At 53.3% G+C, this 18,980-nt stretch overlaps 1 protein-coding gene across 3 annotated transcripts; it reads right to left on the bottom strand.

Annotated features, from left to right (window-relative positions):
- Positions 1–6,507: 6,507 nt before the first annotated feature.
- On the bottom strand, positions 6,508–17,884 carry Brat1 (BRCA1 associated ATM activator 1). 3 transcript variants are annotated; one of them, XM_026405707.2, is made up of 14 exons: positions 17,777–17,883; positions 16,848–16,989; positions 14,931–15,085; positions 13,137–13,284; positions 12,311–12,683; positions 11,884–12,003; positions 10,965–11,056; positions 10,598–10,716; positions 10,341–10,527; positions 10,070–10,143; positions 9,371–9,473; positions 9,132–9,230; positions 8,826–9,001; positions 6,508–8,448 (listed from the first exon to the last, which is right to left on the bottom strand). In XM_026405707.2, exons 2-14 carry the CDS (start codon positions 16,972–16,974, stop codon positions 7,756–7,758), a joined length of 2,466 nt encoding a protein of 821 aa, XP_026261492.1. In that variant the 5' UTR covers positions 16,975–16,989; positions 17,777–17,883; the 3' UTR covers positions 6,508–7,755. The 3 variants fall into 3 exon arrangements, with proteins under 3 accessions (XP_026261492.1, XP_026261493.1, XP_077658743.1); XM_026405708.2 differs by having other exon boundaries at positions 17,782–17,859; XM_077802617.1 differs by lacking the exon at positions 13,137–13,284 and having other exon boundaries at positions 12,311–12,654; positions 17,777–17,884.
- Positions 17,885–18,980: the final 1,096 nt, after the last annotated feature.

Below are 18,980 nucleotides of genomic sequence, written 5' to 3' on the forward strand. Positions count from 1 at the left end.
CCCGCTTTCAATTAATAAATGAGTCTTAATTTAATTTCTATAATTTCTGATGAATTTTCCTCAGCCGGTGCACAGCGCCCGTTTTACTAATCCCTTGCTGTGCGGGACACAGGGAGAGATCACTTCAGCAGCCACAGAGGGGAACACACTGGAAGAAATGAGAGGTGGCTGCAGGAACCCAGGGGAGGGCGCAAGTGAATGCTCTGAGTTTGGGGTCATCAGGACTGGCAATGATGTCACATGCTGTAATTTGGATATGGTATGAGTGTGTCCCCAAAGTTTCCTGTGCTGGAAGGTTGATCCCCCGTTCAGTGGTCTTGAGGTGGGAGCCTTTAGGACGGGGAGCCTGGTAGAAGGCAGTCAGGTACTGTGGGGTCCACTTCCTGAGTGGACTCATGGTGATCTCAGAGGGTTTTAGTTCCCTCAAGAGGGTTGTTATAAGGGAGCCCTTGCCATCTCCCAGTTCCTAGCTTGCACACATGCCCCTCCTACATGCCAACACACCCTTCCCACTTATCCTCCACGTTGTGAGCAGCCAGGGACCTCACCGGATGCCAGCTCCATGCCATTCAGACTCTTTAGCCTCCAAAATCATGAGTCAAATAAACCTCTTTATAAATTACCCAGCCTCTGGTATTTTGTGATAGCAACACAAAAGGACTAAGACACCTGGGTATTGTCCTTGGATCGTTCCAGGGCTTCAGTGGTAGATGTGCAGGGCTCAGAGTGGACTCACCCAGCGTCCTGAGTGTGTCGGTGAGAGGGTGGTGTTGGAAGTCAGGGGAAATGGCAGAGGGACAGAAGAACCAGGTTGAGCAACACAACCTCCAGGACCACAAACAGTCCAGGGGGAGGAAGGGGTAAGAGAAGCTAGAACCTTCCTTAGGACACAGAGCCCTGCAGTCTACCCACCACCTTTCAATCGGTTCTCAGCACAGCATGGTGTGAGGACAAATGGGTGCATACCCCACGTTACAGAAAAGGCTGGCCAGGGCTGAACAAGCTGCCCATGCATAGGACAGCCCGTCAGCAGTGGGGGGGGTGTCCATCTGATACCTGGGGTTGCCTTTGCAGAGGAGTGGGAGGATGAAGGCCACTGAGTGACCAAAAATGCAAATTCTACCTGAGAGGTCACCAGCCTTAGGCCCGGGTTATGTGTTGGTCTCACATCCCCCCATCCCACAGCCCTGAGAACCAGTTTCTGATCCTCCCAGCCTCCCATCTCCCCAGGAAGGAGAAGGCAGCCCCTAGTCCAGTCAGTGGCTCAGCTGCTCTGGCAACCCGTGCTCTCGAGCAGTCCCTACTGCCCTGTTGCCACAGAGACTTGCTGAGATCTACTGAGGCCATGATATCCTGGGGTTGGCCCCTCAGTTTCCTAGACTCACAGCCCACCTCTCCATTCCCTTCCTGCTGACTACACCCATTTCCCCCACTCCAGGAGGCTCCGCTGATGTAGGGGAGACACCAAAGTCCAGAGCCTGTGGGGCTTCCCTCCCAAGCCTCACCTGAAAATGAGATGTGGGTCCAGTTCTTCTCCCTCCCCAGTAATGCTCTCACCCCAACTCGCTGGGTACCTATGGAGTGATATCTCCTGGGCTTCTCACAGCATCTCATTTCTGAGTTTTCTGCATTCCTAAAACACAGGCTCCCTCACCACTGGTTGTTCTGGTTTCCTACCTGATATGGGTCCTGATAGGGAATTGGAAAACCTGGGTGGGACTGAATGGCCTCCACCCCAAGGGCTGAAGCCCTCACCCTCCTCCTTCTTTCCCAGGGAAGTGGCCTCCCCAGTTCCCAGCGTAGGCCTCACACTAGCTCCTCCCTCGGCAAGGCCTCTGCACACCACGAGCTTCCACCTGGACGGCGCCTCTTGCAGCTGGTGACTTCTTATCCTTGGGGTTTGGCCTAGAAGTCCCCAGTCTTCCACCTCCAGCAGCCCACCCCTGCAGAGGAGGTGAACAGGTGGTAAACAGCAGTCAGCGTCTGGGAAAGCTCCTTGTTCTAGACACTGAGATAAGAAGTCCTCCTAAGAATGTGATCAAAAGAAAATGGAGAGGGGAAGCTGGCCGTTTCCCTGGTCTCCATCTTTAGCGGAGGATCAAAGCGGAGTGACCTTGGTTATAAAGTAAAGGAGTGGGTTCATAGAACATCTGGAGAAATCCATCAGCAAGCAGCCATGCAACCTATCCCACATAATTCCCCGCTCTTAGGTACGGTGTGTCCCTCCACAGTATCCCAGCCTGCCACCGCTGAGGAGTGAGCGGTAAAATGTCCAAACCCTCTCTGCTGAGTCCTCCAAGTTCCTTCTTTGGGATTGGTAAACACTATGCTTGGGGCATTATGCCTGGGGTGGAAAGAGGTTCCCCATTATTTTCTCTCTGTATTTACATTTCTGTCACCACTTTCGAGAACATGTCATAGCATATTGGGCTTGCTGTTCAATGCCTGTCCCTGCAGTGTCCCAGGAGTTCCATGATGAGAAGGTGGGCCCTGGGGTCACAGTGTTGTCCCAGTCTACTTCCTGTTGCCATAATGGAATACCAGGGTCTGGCCATTTATAAAGAATCGAGGTTTATTCTGGCAAAAGTTCTGGAAGCTGGGAAGACCAGGAATACAGGACTGTGAGAGGCCGGTGCTGCTTCATCTCATGGTGGAAAGAAGGGCCACCCATTTGGCCTCGCTTTACAGCAACCCTCTCCTGCAGTCACTACTCCAGAACCACGAGAAATGTGTGCGTCCCTTAACCTAATGCCCCACCTCCTGACGCCACCACCAATGGCGCATTTCACAAGTTTCAGAAGGGACAAACCATGTTCAACTTACAGCAGCTGTTGCCAGGCCCAGCAAAACCTGCCTAGAATCTCAGCAAGTCACTGCTCAGGAGGCTGAGGCAGGAAGACTGCAAATGCAAGGGCATGTCCTGAGTTGCTTTCCTCCACACCTCTTCCACCATGACGTTCTGCCTTGGCAGACCTTGGCAATTTAGCAAGACCTTCTAGAATTAAAAAAAAAAAATTGTCAGGCTCCAGTGTACGCTTGTAATCCCAGTACTATGGGAGCCTGAAGCAGCAGGATTGCGAGTTCAAAGCCAGCCTCAGCAATTTATCAGGCCCTAAGCGACTCAGTGAGAGACCCTGTTTCTAAATAAAATATTTAAAAAGAGCTGGGGATGTGGATCAGTGGTGAAGCGTTCCTGGGTTCAATCTTGGTACTGAACAACAACAACAAAAAGGTGTAGCTTTTTTTTTTTTTTTTAGGGTGTAGCTCAGTAGGAGAGCACTCTGATTCAGTCCCCAGAAAGGCAGTGGGGCAGGGGGATCACAATAGCTCTATTCCCAAATCCCTGACACATAGGGCCTCCCAAATGCCATTTGATGAGTGACTGAAAAAAGTAGGTGACTAAGTCAGGGGCTGTAGGTACCAAGGGAGGGTCTTCTCGCACTTGGAACATAGGCCAAGGGGCCCCTACTCCGTGGGAAGCTAGATCTAGCCCTGTAGAACCTCTCCTAGCTCAGAGCCTTGGCCTACAGGGCTCCTCCCTTCTGGCCTCTGCCCTTAGTCACACCTGTGATGACACGCGGTGGCTGTTTGGAGGTCCTGGCACTCCCCACAGGGCCAAGCCTAAGCCTGCACAGGTTGGACTGCACCATGATGACACTGGGGTCTCAAACAAGGCTGTGGGAGCAGGTAGCCTTTGGGCAACAGACACTCAGGCCTCCCAGGGTCAGGTCGGGCCCGACTGCCCTCCCTCACCACTTCCTCGACCCAGCTGAAGCTACTTATTCTGCAGATGGGTACATTTGGTGCCCCCTCCCCCAATCCCACATATGCACGGACAAGGCCAGCAGGGAGGCTCACCCAACACCAGTTCCCTGGCAGATGGCACTGTGCCTGGAGCATCAGGATGCCCCACACTTACCTAAGGGACGATGACAAAGCCCCAAGTACACATGAGGAGGTAGGTTCTGAGATCTGGTGGCTTGTCAAGATCACACAGCCCAGAAATGACAGGGCAGGCCTCGAGCCTGCATGGTCCACAGGGGCCTGCCTGGGTCTTCACCCTTCCTGACCTTACTCTGATCAGCCCCACCTGCCTAGTACCTGACCATCAACTTTGAACCACTGCAAGGTGATCCTGGAGGTCAAAGATTGGAAGCCTGAACTCGGTTTGGCTGACACCTGGGTTACTGCTTTGAGGACCAAAGTCGGAGACAGTCTCCAGCCAGTGCCACCTGCCCTCAGACCCTGGGAATCACAAGGCTCTTGGGTTTCCCGTGGGTGTCCCCTATATGCCCATGAATCATATGGGCCATGCTACAGAAGGAATCTCTCCAGAGATGCTTCTCCAACACTTTCCCCCAAGGCCTGGCGTCTGCCCAGCCAGACTCAGAACAAAGTGTCAACTCAGAAGCACTGTCAGGTACCACTTAAACAATAAACATGTCAAACTGTCAAACAACAATTGGATATATTCAAGATGTACAGTGTGATGTGATTTTTGTATGCAATAATTAACATAACAGTTATGGTTTAGGTATGAGGTGTCCCTGAAAAGTTTAAGTGTGAGGCAATTCAAAGAGTTTAAAGGTGAAATGATTGGGTTAGGAGAGTCTTAACCTAATCAGTGCATTAATCCTCTGAATAGATTAACTTGATGGTATTGTAGGCGGGTAGGGTGTGGCTGGAGGAGGTAGTTCTCTGGGGGTGTTCCTTTGGGGTTTATATTTTGTCCCTAGAGAGCAGGGTCTCTCTCTGCTTCCTAATCTTCATGTCCTGAGTTGCTTTCCTCCACACCCTTCCACCATGACGTTCTGTCTCACCCTGGGCCACAGCAATGGAGCCGGCCATCTATGGACTGAGATCTTTGAAACTATAAGCCCCAAATAAATTTTTCCTACTCTAAAATTGTTCTTGTCAGGTTCTTTGGTCACAGCAGCAAAAAAGCTAAAGCAGTAACGGAATTAACACATCCAACATCACCCACACTGTGCAATAGCTCCCAGAAGTTGTTCCATCTTTTAATCAAAAGTTATAATGTCCCTCCCCATTCCCCAAGCCCAGCCCAGACCAGCCCAGCCCAGCCCCTCCCCGCCCCGCCCCTGGCAACACCATTCTTTGCTTCTGTGAATTCCCTGTTTCTAGATTTCTAAGTTGCTTAAGGCCTCACTGAGTTGCTGAGGCTGGCCTGTGACCTGTGATCCTCCTGCCTCAGCCTCCAAAATCACTGGGATTAAGTGAGATCACACAATCTATGTCTTTCTGTTTCTGGCTTACTTCACTCGGCGTAATGTCTTCCAGGTTCATCCATGTTGTCACAATGGCAATGGCAAGATTTCCTTTTTTTTTCTTTTACAGTCTTCTGTTGTATATATGTAGTTTCAGTGAACATCGGGGTGCAGACGCCTCTTCAGAAGGCTCATTTCCTTTCCTTTGGATATACACCTGAGAGTGGACTGCTGGGTCATGTGATCATCCTCAACCTCCACACTGCTACACAGGGGGTACACCAAGGAACCCCCACAAATAGTGTACAAGGACACCCACAAATAGTGTGCAAAATCCCTTTTTCCCACATACTTAGCAGCACTTGTTATTTACTTTTTAATAACAGTTGTTCACAGATGTGAGGTGAAATCTCATTTTGGTTTTGTTTTTTTGTTTTTGTGGTGCTGGGGATCAAACCCAGGCCTTGGAGCATGTTAAACACACACTCGACCACTGAGCCACATCCCCAGCCCTAGTGTTTTTGATGATTAGTGATGTTGAAGACCTTTTCATTTCTATTCTTTGGGGGAAAAAAATGTCTATTTAGGGAAAATGTCTTTGCCCATTTTTAATCAGGTCATTTGATTTTTTGCTAATGAGTTGTGTGAGTTCCTTATATTTAGATATTAATCTCTCATGAGATGTATGCTTTGCAAATACTGTCTCCCATTCCACAGGCTGCGTCTTTGTTATTTCCTTAGTTGTGCAGAAGCTGTTCAGCCTGATGTAGTCCCACTGGTAGGTTTTGGTTATTTTTTTTTTTTATTTTAATTTTTTCATACTGGAGATTGAGCTCAGGGCACTTTACCACAACCTACATCCCCAGAACCTTTTTATTTTGAGATAAGATCTTGCTAAGTTGCTTAAAGCCTCACTGCTGAGGCTGGCCTCTGACTTGTGATCCTCTTGCCTCAGCCTCCCAAGTCACTGGGATTATGGGATGTGCCACAGCACCTGTCTTGGGTTTTGTTCATTTTTAGTTTTGGTGTTATATCTTAAGAAAATCTTTGCCAAGACCAGAGTCAAGGAACTATATTCCTATGTTTTCTCCTGAAAGTGTCATGGTTCCCAACTCATTTTACAAGGCCTGCTTTACCCTCATAACAAAGTCAGCGAAGGATGCCCCAAGAAAGAAAATTACAGGCCAACATTCCTGATGAACAAAATTCTCAAAAATAAAAAAAAAAAATTCTCAAACAAGTATCAGCAGACAGAATTTAGTAACACATTGAAAGTCTCGTTCACCATGATCAGATGGAATTTATTTCTGGGGTACAAGGATGGTTCACATTAACAGAGGAATAAAATCACATGGCCATTTTGATAGAGGCAGAAAAGCACTCAACGCAGTTCATGATGAAAACACTCAACAAACTAGGCACAGAAGGTATGTACCTCAACTTCATAAAGACCACGAGTGACAAGCACAGTCAACATGAGACTCAATAGCGGAAAGCCTGACACTTTTCCTCTAAGATCAGGAACAAGATGAGGGAGCCCACTCGCCATTTCCCCAGCAGGGCTGGAAGTCCGTGGCCGAGAGATTAGGCAAGAAAAAGAAACAACAGGTATCAAATCAGAGGGGGAGAAAGAAAATCACCATCTGTTTGCCAATGACATGATCTCATATGCAGAGAGCCCTGAAGACTCCATCAAAACATGGTTAGGTAAACAAATTCAGTGAAGTTCCAAGATACAAAAGATGACATACAAACATCAGCTAAAGGTGAACCACCTGAAGAAGAAAATGGTCCCATTTGTATAGCACCAAAAACAACAACAACAACAGCAACATTACTTAGGAATAAATGTAACTACAGAGTGAAAACTTTGAACACTGAAGACAGGAAGACAGAGGAAGGAGCTAAAGACACAAACACAGGGGGAAAGGTCCTGGGCTCAGGGGGGAATCACTAGTGGTGTTAAAATGGCTATGCTCCCCAAAGTGGCCTACGGACCCAGGGCAGTTGCAACCAAAAGCCCAGTGGCACTTTTCACAGAAATAGAAAGAGCAACAGTAACATTCATGTGAAGTCACAAAAGACCCCAAATGGCAAAGCGACTCTGAGAAAGAAAAATGAAAGTTGATGGAAATCATGCTGCCCGACTTCAGGGGCTATTGTGGAGCTGGAGTGGCCACAACAGACACACAGACTGGGACAGCAGAGGGCCCAGAAACAAGCCCTCACCCACAAGGGCGGCCAAGAGTGCAGCCTGCTGGGGAGACAGGCCTGCTGGGGAGGGAGCTCCCTTCGAACACAGGTGGGAAACTGTCAGCCAGGTAAGGAAGGAAACCCAACCCTGTGTTAGACCAAGTACAAAATCACCCTGAAGTGGATTAAAGACTTCAGTTCTACTTGAGTAGAAAATAAGCCACTTTTAAAATAACATATCAGAATGTGGGGATTTTGGTCAGTTTCCTGGAGAGTCCCTCCCAGCAGCCTGGCTGCAGGGCCGGGAAGCAGGGCCTGTGGAGGAGCTGGCACGGCCTCAGTAGCAGTCAGCCTCGTTCTCCTCCAGCACTCCCACTGTGGCCAGCATGTCCTGCAGGAGGGACTGTGGACTCTTCTCCACATGGTCACTGCTCTCAGCCAGCCTGCCCTGAAGGCCCTCCAGATCTATGGACCTCAGGACAGCCAGCATGGCCTCAGGCTCTGGGTCCCCCAGGGACTGGCCCTGCTCGCCCGCCTGCCACCTCTGCAGAATAGCCTCCACAGAGTCCAGGCAGGGGTTGTCCCCAGTTTCCTGCATGCCAGCACAGGGAGCAGTCTTGTCTCTCAGGAAGAGGAGGAGGTCACAGGCCTTCTGGGCCACGGGTCTGTCACAGTCAAACAAGGCACGAAAGGCAAACTCAAGGAGCCAAGGCTGGCAGAGGTTCCGCAGCACCTCAGGGCGCAGGCCAGGCGAGGGGCCCTCAGGCAGGCCCACTGCATAGGGACAATGGGCAGGCTGTCCCAGCTTCTGGGCCAGGAACACCTGCGCCAGCTCCAGGCCCTGCACCCGCACCTCCCAGTCCAGGTCCTGGCTCACCACCTGGAGCACAGTAGCCACAAACTGCTCCGTGTCCCGAGCGACCTCAGCATGGCCGTCCCTCAGCCACTGGGTGAAGACCTGCACGACCGCCCTCCGTGGGAAGCCCTCGGAGTCTGCAGACAGAATGTGCAGGAACTCCTTGAGCAGGCCCTGCAGGCAGAGGGCAGGAGACACTGAGGAGGGCAGTGCTGGGGACACAGCAGGAAGCCAGGGCTCCAGTCTGGGAACACAGGCTCAGGCCACATGCTGCTCTGGCTCCCTCATGTGACAGGCCCTGGCACACACTACCCTTCAGCTCATCTGTCATTTGCTCATCTGGGAGAGGGGGTCTAAGAGGCAGAGGTGCTGGGAAGAATGTGAGTGCCATGCCCAGCTGTCCCTGGCTCCTCATGGCTATTCCTGCCAGCACTGTCCCCAGAAGCAACTGCTACAGACCTAGCCAGCTGGCTACACACCGCTGGACACGCACACAACTACCAATGGCTGTGCGGCATGGGCACACAGCAGAGGAACCCATTGCCTCCTACCTGCTCGGTCTCTGGGTGCTCAGGGCTGGCGAGGGTGGCCTGTAGGCCCTGGCTAGAGAGCTGGGCCATGGCGCTCACTGCGCTTGCTCGGACGTAACTCTCAGGGTCTCGGAGAAGCTGCTGGGTGAGCGTGGGTGCCTCTGAAGAGAGGAGTGCTTTTCTGAAGTCGGCCTGCCCTGGGGGACAAACACCCACAGCAGCGGTGACCATGGGCTGATTCCTGCCTCTCACCTCCCGAAGGCAGCCTATGTGGTCAGAGTACCAGAGCCAGTGGACACAGGGGCCTTCTTTCCACCGGGTACTCACCTCCCCAGTGTCTGCTCAGATTCGTGAAGAACTCCAGGGCCGAGTCCCTCACCTCCCAGCAGGGGCTGCACAGGCGCTTCTGTAGCACGGGGAATAGCTCTGGGGCAGGAAGGGTGGTCAGAGTGGACTCCAGGGCCATTCACCCTGCCCTTGAGCCAGATGGACCTTCCTGCCCAACCCCCAGATGCCTCCACCCTGCAACTCTTGGCTCAGGGTACCCCTGCGGGGGCTGGGGTTACCTCCAAGGAACAGCGGGATGTGGGGGCCAAAATCAGAGCAGCCGGGGGTCTTGGGTGAGCTCAGGAGCCACCCGAGCGTGGCCTGGAAGGCCTTCTTCAGAACCTAGAGCAGGCAGGGCAGGGCAGGGCAGGCTGCAGGGCAGCAGGGGTGAGCCACCGCCCACCAGCCTGCACCAAGCTGCCCCTGCCGGGAGGCAGAAGCCCAGTGTGGAAGCCAGGACAAGCTTCCCAGACCGAGAGGGACAGGAGGGCAGCCCTCACCTGGAGTCCTGCCTGGGGTAATGGGGTTTCTCTATCAAGCCAGGACAAACTATCCAGGGTCCCTTTCCTTAAAGCCCCAAGAACCCCCAACCCGGCCTCCACATCTGCCCACTGTGCCCAATGGCACATGACTCCAAATCTGTGCCTCAACAAAATGGGTACACTTCTAAGAATTTGGACCTTAAGCATAAGGGCCATCTTGGCTCAATTCCCTTTTCTCAGAATTCCCTACAGGAAGCCTGGACCATCCCCCTGGCTCACCATGCCCTAAGGGCCCCCTCACAAGTAAGCTTCACCAACACCAGGTCCTGGGCCCAAACCCCAAGCAGCCCTGCCCAGAGCAGCAGCTCTGCAGGCCCATGCGAAGGCCCCATTCCAAGAGGCCTGCATGGGGAGGGCGCACTAGCTCTGCCTGCCTCCCAGAACCAGTCCCTGTACCGTGGGGCTGGAGTCAGGGCTCTCGAGGTACTCCAGGAGGACGGCAAACACCTGTGGCACCAACTCCTGGGGGCCTAAGACAGATACGAATGGGTGAGTCACCCCCACTCCTGCCCCAGGAGCCACATCTCCCACCCACTCCAGCACGGAGCAGGCAAACCCAAGCCTTGGCAGAGCAGGGGACAGCTGAGCAGGGGCTGCGCAGGGCCTTGGCAGCTCCCGCAAGACTGAGCAGAGAGGAAACGCGTGCAGAGGACACAATGTCACTCACTTGTTCCCTGAGACAGTGTCCCCAGGAAGTCAAGGGCTGCTCGCTGGACCCGGAGGCAGCCAGCCAGGGTCCCACAGAGGCGGCCCCCCACACTGGAGCTGGGGGCAGCTGAACCATTGCAAAGTCGCAGTATGGTCACTACAGCTTCTAGAAGGGGTGCCTGGGGCCAGGGTGAGGGGCGCTGGGGCTGCAGGGAAAAAGACAGGGTCAGCAGAGGCCACAAGTCCTGCTGCCTATAAGCCCAGGGTCACACATACCAGTGGCTGCAGCTCCTCCAGGTGAGCCAGAGTCTGGCACAGGAGCCCCGCACAGGCCGACTTGGAGGACAGGAGTGCATCCACGGTCAGGGAGCTGCCCACAGTCCCATCCAGCAAGCCTGCAGGCCAAACCAGGAACAGTTCCCTGAAGTGATCACTGGCCAAAGCAGAGGCCAGGGCCCAGGTTCAGAGCTGCAGCTCGTCCAGGGATGCGGGCCCACTCCCTGGTCACCTTCACATGGTAGGAGGCCAGCATGTGAGCAAAGCTGGGCTTGCGGGAGCTGGGTACCTGCTGATCATCATCTTTCCCTTAACCCTGGACCTGCCCAGGGCACAGGTTCCCCCCTCTCCACACCACAAAGCATACCTGGAGACCCAGGGGTCTGAATGGTGGCTTTCAGGACACAGGCCAGGGGCTGGAGGAGGACTCCAAAGGCCTGAGTCCTCAGTCCCTGTGGACTAGAGACAGAGGACCCAGTAAAGGCTGCTGCCCTGTCTCCAGAGCAAATCAGCACAAAGTGGAGGCTTGGCACAGCCTGAGAACCAGCCTTTCTTCAGGTCACTAACCAGGGGACTCCACAGATGGAGGTCAGGGTCAATCCTGACCAAGACGCACAAGGTTTGGCCCTGGCATCCTCAGGAGCAACCACTGGGTTTCAGACGGGCTGTGTCTGGTCAGGGTAACAGGGAGGCCCTGCCTCTGGATGGCAGTGCCCAGGTGTGCTCCACCTTGCATGCAGTGACTGGAGATGACCTTTCTTAGGGCCTGCCCAACCTAGAGAGGAAGCTACGCTCGCAGCTTCTAGAGTGCAAAGTGCCTGCATCTACGCTCTTGTCTGTTTTCTTTCCTGACCATCCAGACATCAGACCGCAGGCCCTCACACTCCTAGCCTTTCTGGGAGGGTGCTATGCCCATCAGCATCCCCCATGTAAGTCCGCTGGGGATATTAGAAAGTTTTCCACACCCTTTTTCTCTCTAATACCTGGCCCACTCTGTGGTATACCCCCACGGGGCTCTTTGAGCTCATTGCCCCAAATACAGCAGCTCTCAGAATCAGCTTCATCTGAGGATCTTCTAAAACTCTTGTTTGAAATCATTCTTCTGTTGCTAAAGAAAGCACAAGCTGCCATCAGCTGCACCAATGCCTGCCCCTGCCCCCGTGATGCCCTGCCAGGCCTGCTGTTCTCCCTGGCTCCCGAGGTTCCCTGACCATGAGCACCACCCTCTTGTCCTCTCTGCCCAGCTCCCAGTGCCCCTGCTTGGCACAAAGCAATGCTGATCGTACCAGTGCTGGAGTTTCAGTGTCCCTAGGGCCAGAGGTCCAGCTTGAGTGGGGCTCAGACGGCTCAGAGTCTGAGCCACCGTCTCCCACAGGCCACAGTCTGTAGAACTGAACACAGGAGAACTGCAGAGGACCCCAGAGAGAGAAAATCACTCCTCCATCCTCTCGAGCCCCATGACACCCATTCAGGACTGCCATAGACCCTGGCTGGAGGTGCCCACACCCTGTAGCTCTCAGGGGTGAAAGTGTCAAGACCCTCCTTAGGAGTGCTCCCTTCAAGACAGCATTCTGGATGCAGGGGCGGGGGGGGGGGGCAACTCCATCTCTGGCTGCCAATAACGACTCTCAGGTGTAGCAGCTATTCCAAGACTTCCTAGGGCACCCACCTCCCACACCAGATCCCCCACCAGCCATGTCCCAGGGACCTGACCGGGCCACACTGAGGAGGAGGTCAACAAGTGAGTGTCCAGCTGGAACGGGGTCTCTTTCAAGCAGGCAGGCCACGAGGGGACTCAGCTGATCCCAGAGAACCTCTGTCCAGAGACTGTGGCAGCGTCCAAAGGTAGTGGTCAGGACGTTCAGGGCTTGAGTGACCTGTGGGCTATCTGTGGAGCGCAAGGACTCTTCCACGTGGCTCACGATCTTCTGGGCACATGCAGGCCAGGCACTGCCCTGTGGGCTGCAGCGCTCCACAGCTTCGCCTCGCATGGACAAAGCCAGGATGTGCACCAGGAGCTGACTGGCGGCCGAAGCCACAAATAGGCTTGGATCTCCCTGCAGGGAGAAGACGGTGTCAACTGCACCTGGAGAGTTGAGGGGAGGAAACGGGGGTCAATCCAAATGTGGAGGGCAGAGAACAACTTTTATCACGAACTTCAGAGCCCCAGGAAAAAGAGCCTGAGTCATACAAGCACCAGGAGGCCCCTTCCAGCCCCAAACCACTGCCCCACTCAAAAGCAAGACAGGACTGGGACTGCAGTCCTAGGGGTGAGAGTGCCACCTACCCAGGTTCAAACCCACAGAGGCTCCTCATTATTTCGAATTAGTTTCAAAGACTGGCTCCTGGGGGCTGGCCTAGGAGCCAAGGGCATGAACACCTCTGTGGCTACCACGAGTGCTCAAGGCAGCAACCCTGGGCCACCACCACTCCCAAAGTAAAAAGGCCAGGCTCAGTGAGGTGCAGGGGCTCCCTGGGGCCCCCCACTGGGGCATGCCAAGGCCCTGCAGGTGGGACAGGTAGGGCAGGCCACACTTACCACTGTCAGCCAGGAAGTGCAGGGCGCTGGGGTGCCGTGCCAGGGCGCTCAGGCCCTGGATCCAGCCACTGCGCACACTGGGGACATTCCAGGCTGCCCAGCCCAGGGTTCCCGTCTCCCCAAAGAGCCCCAGCAGCAACTCCCCCTGCTGGGAGGCAAAAAAGGAGTGGGCACCCGGCAGGTTTCTGGGAATTTGGGGCAGGCAGGAGATGGGCTTTCTGTTTTGCAGGACTGGATGAGGCAGTGTCAGGAGGCACTTTACACCAGCTGCCAAGAAGCTGTGCTTCCAGGACAGGTGGACAGCTCCTGGGACCAGCAAGTGGGGCCCCAGCACAGCCAGCTCCACCTCTGTGGAGTGAGGGCTTCAGGGGAAGGGAGAAAAGGATTTCAACTAAGGTCTCTCTCTCCTATTACTCCTCTTGAGACATCACACCCCCAAGACAGCACCAGGAGATCATCTTCAAAGGTCTGCCCCTCACCATGACCTTCCGGACTCTGGAACCCCTGACACTTCCTGTATCCTGCCAACCTCTGGAATCTCTCCTCACCTCCTCTGGGTCCTGCACCCTGTCATTTTTAGACCTTGGGAATGCCCCAGCACCTGGTAAATCAGGCTGATCCTAGTTTGGGCCACTCCTGCACCCATTCAAACCCTGCCAGCCCAGGATCCCAGTCTTGCTTCCACAAAGTTGACTAGGTCCCTGCTGAACTGCCACCTGCCATGTACTTTCCTGTGTACCCTAGTACACTCATCTACATCTCCTGTCCACGCAACAAGAGTCCTGCCACCCTGGGTCTCAGCAGCCAGCAGGGAAGACCTGATGCTGACTCACCAAGGGGACACCCTTGGTGACAGCCTGGCCATTCCCTGAGCCCCTGGTCCCACTACAGAATGGCTGTCAGCCATGCCCACCCAAGCCTGGGGCTTCCCAATCAATTGCTGCCTGCCCTGCTGGGGCAGGAAATCCTTCACTCATCGTAGGTGCCAGGGGAGGGACGGAGGGGCCCCAGGACATGTTTCTGACTGTGCAGCAGGTGGAAGCCCTGCCTATGATGTCTCTGGATCCTTCTCTAAATTCAACTCCAGCATAGTGTCCCTCATGTGCAGCCATGGCCATGTTAGGCCCCACTCAGGCCCAAGGTGCACCCTCAACTGAGGGCCTGCAACAAACAGGTTGTGTGCCTTGACCCTGCACACACGGAACCAGCTCCCGGAGACTGGAGGGTAGTCAGCAGCCTTTCATGAAAGGCAACCTAATCTTATGAGGTTATATGCTTCTTTCTCCGAGTGACTCCCAAAAGGTACAACGTCCCCAGGACTCTTGGCACAGGGGACAGGAGAACATAGCTTTGTCTTTATATGCCCTCGTGGGAGTCTGAAGTGCCAGGAGGCTGGTGTCAGGCATCTGCCACCGAGCGGGCCACCCTCGAGCCTCTCGCATGCAGACGCTCTCACTACCCACTCATTCACCAGCCAGGGTCTGCAGGTGGAGCCTCTGTTATCTCATGGAATCTCCACAGTACCCTCTGAGACAGGCCTAAGTCTCTCCTGAGGTGGGAAGGAGCTGGGGGCTCAGGAACTTGGCAAGGCATGCAGCAGTTCAGAGCTGAGAGCCAATCCCAGTTCTGCCTGATTCCAAAACATCCCCTCCTGAGCCCCAATATTCCTGGTGAATTTTTTCAAGGGGAATAACACCAGGGGTAAAGTCACCAGAGAAGGGCCAGCCTCTGAGAAGTGGGGATTGAGACGGCCTCTGGGATCTCCACCAGACATGCAGGCAGGCCCAAGCTCACCTGAAGGTACTGGAAGCAATCTTCCTGGGCCGCAAATGTCCCAGCAAGGCGCAGGGCAAAGGAGAGGACTCTGGGGCTCACGTCTTGTGGTCTCAGAACATGGGACAGGAGCTCTACCAGGCAGGGGTTCTCCTGCAGCAGCAGGAGGCTGGACTCTGTAGGGACAGGCATAACCTTGTGGTCATCAGGGACACAGGTTACCACCCCAGATATGACTCCAAACTCTTTTCCTCAGGATGCTGAACTGAGCAGTCCAATTGGAAAGGAATATTTGCAATAAATGTCTTCTAACTTTGTTAATGGGGAAAGCAGGGAGCCAACACCTCAAAAAGCACATGTGGCAAGAACCCTGAAAACATGTTCTATTTCCATGAATATGAGGAAGATATGTGAGCAGGGCATGGTATCTCACACCTGTAATCCCAGCTGCTCAGGAGGCTGAGGCAGGAGGATCACATATTTGAGGTCATTTGCAGGAACTTAGCGAGATCCTGTCTCAAAATAAAAAGGGCTGAGAACTTTGTTCAGGGGTAGAGCACTCCTGGGTTCAATCCCCAGTACCACAGGGAGGAGGGAAAAAAAAGATAAATTGAAGCAAGACAAATTTTTACCTCCCAAAAGATTACTTTTGTCCGAAATGGACAATGTTCCATGCAAACAAGTACAATGGAATAGACCCTTGTCCCCAGATTCAGAGTCATAACTACAGGATCCAAAAGTACCGATGGGGTGGGGAAGACGTTTTATATCAAGGGCTGGGAGTATCCAGGGGTGGGGAGTGTGGGAAGGACTACCAAAGAGCTGCCTTCAGTTTGTCAGAGGAAAGAGAGCAGAGAGAAGAGGAGGGAGCCAGAAACAACCAATAGGCACGTGGGTGAGCCCCAAGAAGCACTGAGCGAGCGCAAAACTAAAAATACTTCCCAAAATAAAGTTTATTAAAAATTAAGCTGTATGATTTATTTTTAAAAAACTAAAAATAAATCATTATTGAAGGGTTCTGAAATAAGAAGCTAAAGTGCTAGATAATAACATGGAGGAAAGCAGATCCAAAGCCAAAGTGAGCTCCTTTAACTGTCAGAACAGATTTCCCATCAGATAATTTGGTGTCTTGGGGGTGGGGGTTGATAGTACTGGGACAGGGGTGCTCTACCACTGAGCTATATGTTTCAATCTTTTTTATATTTGAGTCAGGTTGTCCCTAAGTTGCCCAGGCTGGCTTCAAACTTGTGCTCCTCCTACCTCCAGAGTCACTGGGATTACAGGTGTGCATCACCACCCCCAACTAAATTAAACACTTTAAAACTAGCAAATACAATATCAACAGTGGTTTAATTTTTCTCTTTATTTCTTTGTGCTTTTCAAGTCTTATACTTTCAAAATCAGAAAGAAAAAAATCTGACTTCTTAAACATAAGTTGGACATGGTGGTACATGCCTGCAATTCCAGCAACTCGGTAGACTGAGGCAGGAGTGTTGTAAATTCAAGGTCAACATCAGCAATTTAGTAAGACCCTCAGCAACTTAATGAGACTTAAAAAAAAAAAGGGGTGGAGGGAGAGATGCTGGGGATGTAGCTCAGTGGTAAAACCTCCTAGGTTCAATCCCTGGTACCAAAAATAAATAAATATTTAAAATTTTTTAAAAAGTCAAAATGCAATGAAAACAACAAAATAGTTTGCCCATGCTCTCTGCAAACAACTACTGTGATCTGAACAGGGATATGCTAAGAATTTCAAACTCAGATTCTCAGGTTGGTGCCTTGGACCTCAGCCTGGGTTGTCCCCAGTCAGCTTCCCAGAGTCTCTAGTTAGTGAAAGAAAGATTCCAGATAGCCAGGAGAACCCCAGGCACCTTATCCCATGCTCTGCACCATCCTCTGGCCTTTGGCCAACAGCCAACAGCAGCACCATTATCTTACCTGCCTCTGTCACTGTTTTAAACCAGTCCAACAGCTTCTCCAAACAAGTGTCATCTGCCACTGGCTGCCTAGGATCTGCCAGAACAGCACAGAGAGCTGGGAGGAGATGGGAGCATTCAGGGTCCATGATCCTCAAGGGTCCCTGCAAAGGAAACATGAGGAACCTCATGCCTGGCTCCAGATTCCTAGTCATGGGCAGCCTATGAAGCCTGCTAGGAGTTGGAAGAGGCCCCAGAACTTTCAACTCAGACTGGAGCTCTAAGCTGTACAGATAAATATCAAGCTCAGTCTGGGGAGGCCCAGACGTTCAAAGGACTGCAGAGCCTGGAGTCCTGGGGGAGCGGTGCCAGGAAATAAGACTGACCTAAACCACAAGGTCTTTGGTGCTCACTGACTTTTACTGGCTGCGGTGGGACAGGGGACACAAATGCATGCTGATCTAACTGCAAGTGGGCCAGAGTCAAATAGCGGCTGGGAGTTCTATAATCAACCACGTGTATAGGGGATCCTCTATCCTGGCATCCCAGGGTCTGTCCCCTCAGTGTCAGCGGTAATAAGTGACAATCCAACAGCGGTGTGCAGTAGGGACAGTGTGTTTGTCCCCTAAGACCAAAGTGTGAATTTGCGTGTCCCGCCCGGGAAGTGACCCGGGTGTCTGTGGGCCTGGACTGGGGTGTTCGTCAGTCAGTCCCCTGACAGGCTGAGTCCGGATAAGAAGCGCCCTCCCGCGACCGACTCGGTTTTGGGCTGGAGGCCCGCTTCTGTGTGCCTGCTGTGGCTCCGCTGAGGGCGTCAGCCGCAAAGGGCCAAGCTTGGAGGCCACGGGCGCGCGGGGACCGAGTCCAGGCCCGCGCACGCCGAGCCCGAAGCCGCCCTCGGCTCGCTCCGACCCCGCCCGCCAGCTGCCGCGACCCAGGCCCCGCGCGCACCTCACCCGCTCGAACTCCGAGCACCGACGCAAGCCCCTCCTCCACGCCGCCCGGGCCCCGCCCCACGTCGGCGCAGGCCCCGCCCCACGCCGCCGGGGCCCGGCCTTCAGACTGTGCCATTTGCCGAGCCGGAGGAAAGGGAGGGTGGGGCCGTAGGCGTGGGGACCCGTGACAGCTTCCCAGGAGGCCGCTCCTGATGCCCAGAGGGCTGAGATTTGGCGGAGCCAGTTCAAGCTGAGCGTAACGGGGGCGAGGCTCGCGCCGAACCTGCTGCTCGGATCTGTCTCCCCCCACACCAGGACGCTCAGTGGTATATGCCTCAGCCTCGGTGGACGCAGCGAGCCCGAGGGGGGCTCCGGAGAAGGGGGCAGGCTCAGGCTCTGGGGGCGGGTCCCGGCTCGTCCAGCCCGCGCCTTTGCGCCCCGCAGGAGGAGCGGAGCACGTGCCAGGAAGTGGCGCTTTGGTTCAGGAGCCAAAGTCATTGGTCATTTGGCCTTCAGGTCTCAGAACTGGGTTTTCCTGTGTGTACCAGAAGCTCTCAAGCCACGGTGGGGGGGGGGGGGGGAGGTAAACAAAGTTTATGTTCCCTTGGCGTCAGCTTTGCAGCGAGCTTTTAAAGCGAAAACTAGTTTTATATTAGTAAATGGAAAGCAGAATTCCTATAGATGTTAAGATAAAAGTGAGACTTTTAAAACTTTTGTCTAGGGCTGTGGCTGTGGCTCAGTAGCAGAGCGCTTGCCTAGGATGTGTGAGGCACTGGGTTTGATTCGCAGCGCCACATATAAATAAATGAATAAAGGTCCATCAACAACTAAAAATGTATACAAAAATAATTAAAACAACAACAGCAACAACTTTGACTAGATGGGGACAGCACTTTGGACAACTACCTTGACCCTTGCAGGGACCCTCCTCCCACACCCAACTCCAAATGAGATCCTACTAGAGTACGGATATTACCTGATTGGGTAGCTTTGGAGAAAGTAAAACATAGAATAGTATGGCGCTAGGTGCTGTGCTTGATAGTAGTCCCAGGAGGATGGGTACTATTCACATTTTGGCTCAGTTTTCCTTCCAAGGTGTCATCTGGAAGGTTAGGATAGGTGTTGCCATCCAATGAATTATGAAAAATTTTCAGAAGTTTTTGGTGTTTAGAACCATAGAGAAAAGGTCATAGACATACACTGTATTTATCATTAAATGA

Source organism: Urocitellus parryii, chromosome 9, assembly GCF_045843805.1.
Source record: "Urocitellus parryii isolate mUroPar1 chromosome 9, mUroPar1.hap1, whole genome shotgun sequence".
In the NCBI taxonomy this organism is placed as follows: domain Eukaryota; kingdom Metazoa; phylum Chordata; class Mammalia; order Rodentia; family Sciuridae; genus Urocitellus; species Urocitellus parryii.

Bases quoted from the DNA above. Each gene is read 5' to 3' on its own strand.
- Brat1 (XM_026405707.2), bottom strand. From the start codon at position 16,974: ATGGACCCTGAATGCTCCCATCTCCTCCCAGCTCTCTGTGCTGTTCTG. The intron at 12,684-13,136 runs GTAAGTGTGGCC...TCAACTCTCCAG, and splicing joins GCACTTCCTGGCTGACAGTG to GTGCAGTTGACACCGTCTTC. The intron at 10,717-10,964 runs GTATGCTTTGTG...TTTGGCCTGCAG, and splicing joins TCAGACCCCTGGGTCTCCAG to GCTTGCTGGATGGGACTGTG.